At 52.5% G+C, this 8,960-nt stretch overlaps 1 protein-coding gene across 2 annotated transcripts; it reads right to left on the bottom strand.

Annotated features, from left to right (window-relative positions):
• Positions 1-2,444: 2,444 nt before the first annotated feature.
• Positions 2,445-8,322, bottom strand: PLAU (plasminogen activator, urokinase). 2 transcript variants are annotated; one of them, XM_046028099.1, is made up of 11 exons: positions 8,175-8,322; positions 7,769-7,856; positions 7,238-7,271; positions 6,980-7,087; positions 6,476-6,650; positions 6,201-6,292; positions 5,811-6,027; positions 5,444-5,592; positions 4,731-4,871; positions 4,228-4,376; positions 2,445-3,560 (listed from the first exon to the last, which is right to left on the bottom strand). In XM_046028099.1, the coding sequence occupies exons 2-11, from the start codon at positions 7,823-7,825 to the stop codon at positions 3,384-3,386; spliced, it is 1,299 nt and encodes a 432-aa protein (XP_045884055.1). In that variant the 5' UTR covers positions 7,826-7,856; positions 8,175-8,322; the 3' UTR covers positions 2,445-3,383. The 2 variants fall into 2 exon arrangements, with proteins under 2 accessions (XP_045884055.1, XP_045884056.1); XM_046028100.1 differs by having other exon boundaries at positions 7,784-7,856.
• Positions 8,323-8,960: the final 638 nt, after the last annotated feature.

Here is an 8,960-nt window from a genome sequence, read left to right as displayed (position 1 = left end):
AGTGATGATAGCACCTTCCTCACAGGACTGTTGTAAGGATTAAATCAGATCACCTATGAAGAACTTAACACTGTGTCCAATGAAGAGGCGCCTGGCTGGCTCAGTCATAAAGCATGGGGCTCTTGGTCTTGGGGCCATAGGTTCAAGTCCCATGTTGGGAATAGAACTTACTTAGGGAAACAAAACAAAAGCAAAACACAGTGCCCCGTACACAGTGAGGACTAGAAGAAGGCAGTCCCCAAAATGAGTGACAGCTTAGTATCTAGAGCTGCGATTGCTGGAGAAGTAGCTGTTCCCTGGAGAGCATCGAGAGAGAGATTAGGGAAGAGGTAACAACAAGGCCTGGTGGCAGCTGGGGCTGCGGTGGCGGTGGCGGCAACAGGGAGGTGGGGATGTCAGGTCTGGGTGGCGGCTGGGAAATGGTCTGAAAAGAGTTCGCAGTGTCATTGCTCAACCCAGCCGGTGGGGCTCATACTTCCCGTTTTCAGTGTCTGTGAGCCCTGATGCTGGAACAGCTCATGTTGGAACAAGATCTTTCTTGGCCCCTGGATGGGTGGGGGAGACACACACAGGCTGGAAAGCAGCTCAGCCTGGGCTGGGGCCCTTAGCTTCACATCATGCCTTTTCTCTCTGGCAAGTTCCAGCTCCCACAAAACCCACTAATGCAGTCCTGGGTGGGAGAGTAGAGGAGGCTCCCACTCGGTTCTATGAGAATTTACATAGTTTGGTAATAACAGCCATTGTGTCTTTGTCTTTACTAGCTTCCAGGATTTGTGAATTCATGCATCCTTATAACATTCCTAGGAGGTAGATATTATCATCTCTTTTTTACAGATGGGGAAACTGGGGCACAGAGACATTACAAGTCTTTCCCAAGGCACACAGCCAGTGTCAGAACCAGGATTCTAGTCCAGACCACCTGACTCTGAAATCCATGCTCTGAACCATTGTATCACAATAAGTAAGACAACATGTTAGATTATAGGGATGAAATGCAGAATACTCTGGATCCCTGCCCCCAGGGGCCCATGGTCTAGGGAACTCCTGAACAGGAAGAACTTGCACTCTCAAACTCCACTCAGGAAACTGACTATTCATGCAAAAAACACATACTGACAGTATCTTGAATTTACTTGGCCCTTCACGTATTCTGGCCAGTTGTCCCCAAAGGATCTCAACCAGGAGTGCTTATCAGAACCGCCTGAGGAGCTTCTGTAAATTCACAAGCCCTGGCACCAGCCCCGACCTGAATCACTGAATCACGCACAGTCTCTATGGGTGGAGCATCAGCATGCATGTATTTTTTAAAAAGGTTATCAGGTGACTTGTTAAGAAACACTGTCCAAACCCAATAGCATAGCTTGGAAACTCCGGCATTTTTTTTTTTTAATTTTTTATTTCTTTGACAGAGAGAAATCACAACTAGGCAGAGAGGCAGACAGAGAGAGAGGAGGAAGCAGGCTCCCTGCCAAGCAGAGAGCCCGATGCGGGGCTCGACCCCAGGACCCTGGGACCATGACCTGAGCTGAAGGCAGAGGCTTTAACCCACTGAGCCACCCAGGCGCCCCGGAAACTCCGGCATTTTAACATCCAGCTGTATCTCCCCATTTGCTTTCTTCTTCTTCTTCTTTTTTTTTTTTAAGATTTTCTTTATTTACTTGACAAAGAGAGAGAGCACAAGCAGGGGGAGCAATAGTGGGAGAGAGAGAAACAGATTCCCCGTTGAGTAGGGAGCCCAATGAGGGATGTGGGACTCAATCCCAATGCCCTGGAATCATGACTGGAGCCAAACGCAAATGCTCAACAACTGAGCCACCCGGGCACCTCTTGCCGCCTGCCTTCTATATCCTAGTTCTTCAGAAACCTACATTTGATTCAAAATGTGTCGTCACCTCCATTAGGATAATACGTGCTTTAGATTCCTAGTCCCCTAATATTAGGGATCATAGTGACTGGTCATGAGCTCCATCAACACACTGAGGAAACTTAGTACCAGCTCCTCACACAGATGATGGGAAATTGTTTTCTGTTCCCAGAATACCACACTCAAGCTGGGATGGGTTTGGGATCAGCAATTTTCACTCATGCAGATATTCTCCTTGGTTGAGGTCAGCCCCAGGATTGTTATGGGCAGAGTGAAGAGAATAGGCAGGACTTATCCTAGAGGATCACGGTGTACAGCTGTACAAGATGTGCACTGTACAAAGGCATCAGGCTAAGGAGGGAATTCATGCAGCCCACACACCAGGCTGTACCTTATGTGCTATGGAGAACCTACTCTACAACTCTTCTAGCCTCTATTCCCAAAGTCCCACTAAGTGCAGAGATTCAGCCTCCAAGAAACTCTAGGGTACACACTACCATCATTATTTTCCACTTTTTATGCTCCCCAACTCCCTCCCATACAAGTACCAAGAAAGTACCAGAGTCTTCAGAAAAAAATCACATTTTATTGACCTTTATTCAAAATTACAAAAATAGATATAAATAAAAATAGCAGAATATAATTATTAAATATTCAGTGTATAGGAGTGGGCCTCACCTCACGCAGTGAGGATGGGATAAACTCAGACAAAAGGTCAGAAGGGATAACTGGCCAAGAAAGAACATCTATGTAAAAGTGAAACTGAAAATTTACTGCTGGTCATGCCCCAGAACGATACATTCATGGGCATGATCACATGACAGACCCAAGAGGCCCTAGGAGTGGCCCAGGACCTCTCCAGACAGACCCTTCTATGTGTCATCATAGTCCATTCAGTTTAGGGAAATAGTTAGACTTGCAGTCACACAGGGACACCAGCTGTTACACTGACAGCCCGTGCACAAGTGTGCACAAATATACACCCATATATAATATTTCCTGATACATTCATGGAATGTCAGAGCCCTTCCCTCAAGTCATTAGTGTCTCCACTCCCCAAGCCACTGTTCCACAGTGGCCAAGCTCCTTCAAGAGACCTCGGTTCTTTTCAGCTTCCTAATTGAGAAATTATTTGTTTCCCAACAGTGGGCCTCATGAATGCCCACTGTTGGGGGTTCTGGCTCTCCTTCTACCCATGCACAGGAAATGGCTTTTTTCTCTCCAGGAGGCTTCAGTTCAGAAAAAGACAAACAACTGGTCAACAACCGTCCTGGGTCAGGACCATCCCTCCATCCTGGCCCCGGGGACTCTGGGCACTCAGCACCCAGGCCTGTAGCTGAGGATCAAGCTATTGTCGCTCCCCCTGTGGGGGCAGCACACATAAAAACCATCTCGGCGAGAGCCTGTCTTTCTCAGGTTCTCCCTTATATAGAGCCGAAGCAGACACTTCTGCTGCAAAAACGACAGCCAGCGTGGGAGTGGGTGGTACCCCTTGCTTCCCTTGGCTCCCTGGGGAGCCTCAGAGGGTTAGGCCTTTCTGTTGCCTGGTGTGCGTGTGGATCCAAGGCAGGAAGTGTGAGACCCTTGTGTAGACGCCTGGCTTGTCCTTCATGGCACAACCACTGCCCCAGCTCACAATCCCCGTCAGAGTCAGGCGGCCTTGGATAGAGCAGACCAGGGGGCCCCCGGAGTCTCCCTGTTAAGCCAAAGACACAGAAGGTGAGCCCTGGGAAAAGGGAGGAGGGAGCCATCTGATCCAATCACCCAGTCATGCCCGAGAGAGAGAGAAAAAAGGAGAATTTCTTAGAATCCCCAAGTCCTTAGTGGCTCCCCATTTCCTACCATATCAAGTTTAAAATCCTCTGCTTGGCTTTCAAAGCCCTGCTATCTGCCACAGCTCCATCTACACTCTCAGGCCCTTTTCCTCGCCATCCTGGAATATACCATGCTCAGGCTCATTTTTGTATCCTTCAACTGGAATGATCTCCTTTTTTTCCTCTGCCTCCCCAAATTCTTCCAGTCACCTTCTCTCTAAAGCTTTCCCTTTAAGACCATCTCATTGGTACTAACCTCCAGCTCCCAAACACTGATCATTTATAATTCATACCATATCCTGAGCACTGAGTTGTATTATTTTCTAGTGTCTTCCTCTTTCTTATGGTCCTATTCCATTCCTAGCACAGAGCCAGGCTCATGACAAATGTTTGGTAAACGCATAAGGATTAGTTTAAACTAAGACCTGAGCTCCTAATTCTGACTTCTTGGGGCTTTGGCTGGAGAGGGGCTCTCTGAAGCTGGCAGGGATAGGTCCAGGAGCCCAGGGGAGATTTGGGGGTGACAGGAAGAGAGGCTGGAATTCTCACCTGGCAGGAATCGGTTTCCCACTGTGGGTCGGCGGCACACAGCATTTTGGTGGTAACTTCGGAGCCATAGTAGTGTGGCTGCTGACACTCCTGGTGAGAAACCAGCTTCACAACAGTCATTTTTAGCTGCTCTGGATAGAGATAGTCAGCTAGATGGAGGAAACAAGAAGTTTACTTTAAGATGTGTCTGTACAGCCTTCCCACAGGGACTCTCTGCCAGGGAAGGGACCAAAAAGTGTCCCTACCAGGAAAAGCCTTTATTCTTTCCCCCACAAATCTGAGCCTTTACCTCATGTATAGCCCCTCACCCCCCCCCCCCCATCTGTTTACCTTTATGGCCCATCACTCCCTAAATAGTGCTCCCTACTCCATCCCTGGACCATCCTCTACCTCCACAGTGCTCCCATCTCTATCTCCACAGTCCAGTCTTGATCAAGTTGAGCTCACTTCCAGGTTATAACACTCCCCCAGGACCCTCTGAGCCAGCCCCAAATGTCACTTACTGGCATTCTCTTTTCCAAAGCCAGCGATCTCACAGCTCATGCCAAAATTAGCATCTCCACGCACTGGAGGCAGGCAGATGGTTTGTATGGACCTGGATGGCTGTGCACACTGGCCCGTGTTGGAGCGGATCTTCAGCAGGGCTGGGGGAAGAGGGAAGCAGGGGAGGTCAGGGGGAAAGATCTCTACCTGGCCAGGTGGTCACCCTCTCTCCCCTCCAAATGCTAAAGGACTGGATGTCTATCCCTAAATCACTTAGGGTTAGAGGCCATCCTGGAAAGTCTGCTGGCAGCTTATTACCTGAAACAAGCCTCCCCTGTCCCATGCCTCAAGGGTTTTGTTCCAGCTGCTGACAAGGGCCTTGGCCAGCCAGGGCTGGTCTATACAGATGTATGGGTGGCTGAGGCAGATGGGCTAAATTCAGCTCAGTGCTCTAAGTTCCAGATCCTGGAACAGGCAGAGGTTGTATCCAACAAAAGAAGGGACCTCCCCACCCATGTCACATGCTTACCCAGCCATTGCCGTCTAGAGGAGGCTAAATGTTTGGAAATTCAAGGTTTCTGCAGAGGAACAGTAGGCCTCTCCCATATGTCCCTTTGCTGTATAAAGCAGGATCTCCAGTTCCCCTACAACCTCAACCTCCCATTTGGGTCTCTTCTTGGACCCCTCTTCCTCCAACCATCATCATTATGGCAGCTAAGGGCTTTCCACTCACCAATATCATTGTGGTGAGCAAGGCTGTCAGCATTGTAGTCCTCATGCAAGATGAGTTTCTCCACCTCAAACATCATCTCCCCAGGTGTCCCGGTGTTAAGCTTCGACTGACCCAGGTAGACAACATAGTCCTCCTTCTTCGGGTGATTACTGTGGGAGGGGAGACTTGTCAGATGGCCAGATCTCATGAGATCTCATCTCATCCCCTCCCCTCAAGGTGGCCTCAGAGCATGACTTGCACCCAAGGCCATGGACTGCACGGAAGGGGCCTAAGGGGTAGAATTCAAGTGGCATCCTTTGCTTGGAAGGAGAAGGAGATGCGTTTGGGGTAAGACAGGAGGGTCAGGGAGAAGAGATGGAGGACGTACATGAAGCAGTGTGTGGCGCTGAGCACCCAGCAAGGACTGATGAGGCTGCCACCACACTGGTAGGTGACAGAGCCTCCGTGGTGCTTCCTGTAGATGGCGGCAAACCACGGCTGGTTCTCGATGGTGGTGAATTCTCCGCCTATAATCTTAAAGCGAGGCCTCAGAGCCTTCTGGCCACATTGAAACTCAGCTTTTTCTGGAGTGAGGGGATTTTTTCCTGGAGAAGAAAGAGAAGGATGTCTTGGGGAGGCAAGTAGGAGAATGTCTCTCTCTTGTCTTCTAACCTCCCAGTTTTTCAAGGCCAGGCAGCATCCCAGCTCGACCCTCCTGTGATGGGATACAGGGACATATGATCTTCCCTACTGTCACAAACAGGTCAGTAACACTCACCAGAAGAGCATTCTTGCACCATGCACTCCCGGACAAGCTGCTTTAGGCCAACCTGCACATAGCACCATGGCCTTCTATGGTTGTTTGGGTTCCTGGTAACACAGAAAGGTGGGGGGGGGGTGTCATTCCAACCCAGAATACATCTCCTTCCCCTCCAGGGAAAAGTCAGCCGGAGGCCTTGCTTTCCTCCGGCTATGGACAGGACTCTAGAAACACAGAGGGTGGTAGCAAGGGATCCTGGGGGGCTGTGAGAGGGTCTTTGCTGCCCCCCTCACCTGCAGTAGTTGTGTTTGCCCAGGCCCAGCTGAAGGGCATCGGGTCTGAGGGCGTGGTACTCTTTCAGAAGAACAGTGGCAGAGTTCCAGGCCAGGCAGGGCCGGCCTATGATGTCGGTGTCGGCCTTCCCTCGGTAAGAGTGACCGTTCCCCTCAAAGCAGGTTTTCGTTGTATCTAGGGAAGAATATGAGGTTGAGAGATATTAGAAAGAAGAGGAAATTTAGACAGGCATTTTAGAGATCCTGGCAGGCCTCACATGTTTTCAGGCCTGGCAGGAAACACTAGAAGGGTCTTCTTCCATCCCCGTCTCACATTTGTGTGCAGCCAGAGATGCATGAAAGAGGATGGGGCTGTGTTTGACTGTGTATCACAGCCAGGGATGAAGATGTCCCCCACTCCACCTCCAGCTCCTAACTCCCGCCTGCCCTCGTACCCCACCCATCTCTCCCTGCCCCCAAATCTCTGGTGCCCCCCCCCTGCCCAGTTAGTCAGGATCCCCATACCTATCTCGCAGTGTTCCCCTTGGAATTTCTTTGGACAGTTGCATCGATGAATGTTGGAGAAGTACTTGTAGGACACACATGTTCCTCCATTCAGACAATTGCAGTTTGCTGGGGATCACAAAGGTGGCGTGGTAAGAAAGGAGCGTGGGAGGAGGCAAGGGGGAGCCAGCCCTGCAGCAGGGTCAGGGAGGGGCTGCCCCCTGAGGCTTTTCCAAGAGGTCTGTACAGTCAGATATTATGCAATGGGTGGATACTCACATGCACTAGACACTGGGTGAAGTTCATGGCTTCCCTGGAAGAGATGGAGGGGAGGGGAAAGTTCAGCAAAGGTCCCAGGCTCCTGGGACTCAAGGGGGAGGACAAACTGGCCCCAATCCCAAATCTCACCCTTTCCTCCAGCTCCCTCTCTCTTCACCTTGTTCATATCTAACTAGCCCTCACAGGGAAGATCATAGGTTTCTAGCAGGGAGAAACGGATTGACTCAAGCACGCTTCACATACAGGGTGCAAGAAGGCGGGGGTGGGGCGGGGAACGACGTCTCTGCGGCTTCTTCCTCCCTTCCCTGAAAGTGCGAACTCTCTTAGTTCTCAGGATTCCCCCCTGCCACACCTGTCCTGTTTTCCCCGAGATGGTCTGGTCCCGCCGTTGATGGAATCCAGAGGATTCCAGCTTCCTGTGCAGCCCTGTCCTCCCCCGCCCCCCACACACCCGAGTGCCACCCCCGGCGCTGCTCCGGATCCTGCAAGCCCTCGCGGCCCGCTATAGGTCAAAGCGGGAAAGCCACCTACTTCGGAGTCGCTCACCACAAGGGCACAGAGGAGCAGGCACGTCAGCAGGATTCTCATGGTGGCGAGGCTGGGGCTCTAGACAGCGGCTCTGCAAGGGAGGGAGAAAGTCAGCTTGACACTGAAGCGGAGGAGCGAGAAGGTGGGCCGGCTGGGTTAGCGCAGTTCAGGGCAGGAATCCCTAGGTCTCCTGCGGGGCGCACCGGCGGGGACCAGGGCCCCCAGGCCTGCCGTCTCTCCCCGCTGGGGGCTCAGGGGTCCGAGCACCCACAGAGGGTGCACAGGCACCGCGACCGGTGAGTCAGGCTCGGCGGTGGCCGAGCGGGGGCAGCCGGGGACCGCCGAGGCAGCCGGGGCTGGGGGAAGGGGCGCCCGCAGGAGCAGCGCAGTTAGGGTGGCCCGCACTCACCGGTAGCTGCGGCAGGAGGGACACCGAGCCGGGACGGCGGGATGGGTTGACACTGACAATCCGCGGGGCTCTGGGGCTTCCAGTCGCCGCGCTGTGCTGCCGGCCGGCTGCAGGGCTCTATATCAGGACCCGCCCCAGCCTGGCCCCGCCCCAGCCCGGGATCTCCCCAACGCTTCCCTTCCCTCAACTTCCCTGGGGACTAGCGCGACCTGGACCCGTGGGCTTCCACAGCCTTGACTGAGAGTGAGGGGCAGCGCGGTCCCCAGCGGAGGGGACGAGCGAGGTCTGAACAGAGAGACCTAGAGGCATCTCAATTCCTCAACCCCTCCTCGCATTCACCTGGCCTGGGCCCCACTCCAGGGGAGAGGGCCTCCGAATGGCGCTAGAGAGACTCCCCTCTGTCCAGTTCTGCTGACTATTCCCAGAGCCCCTAAATCAGCTCTTCTCCAGTCTTTCCACCTTTGGCCCTCAACCGCCTAAGAGAGTAATTCGAAACCCTGGGCATAGGGGCATAGTGTGCAGCTCCTAGAGCTAAGTCTCTTTCTCAACGTGAAAATGCACTTGACAGGGGCAACTGGCTGGCTCAGTCCGGCGAGCACGGGGGACTCTTCATCTCTGGATTGTGAATTCCAGCCCCAGTTTGGGCATAAAAGATTACTTAAAAATAAAATCTTTGGGGCACCTGGGTGGCTCAGTGCGTTAAAGCCTCCGCCTTCAGCTCAGGTCACGATCCCAGGGTACTGGGATCAAGCAACGGGGCTCTCTGCTCAGCAGGGAGCGTGCTCC

The sequence above is a fragment of the Meles meles genome, chromosome 13 (assembly GCF_922984935.1).
Source record: "Meles meles chromosome 13, mMelMel3.1 paternal haplotype, whole genome shotgun sequence".
NCBI lineage: Eukaryota > Metazoa > Chordata > Mammalia > Carnivora > Mustelidae > Meles > Meles meles.
Note: the sequence above shows the minus strand (reverse complement) of the source record. Positions and strands in the feature narration are given on the sequence as shown.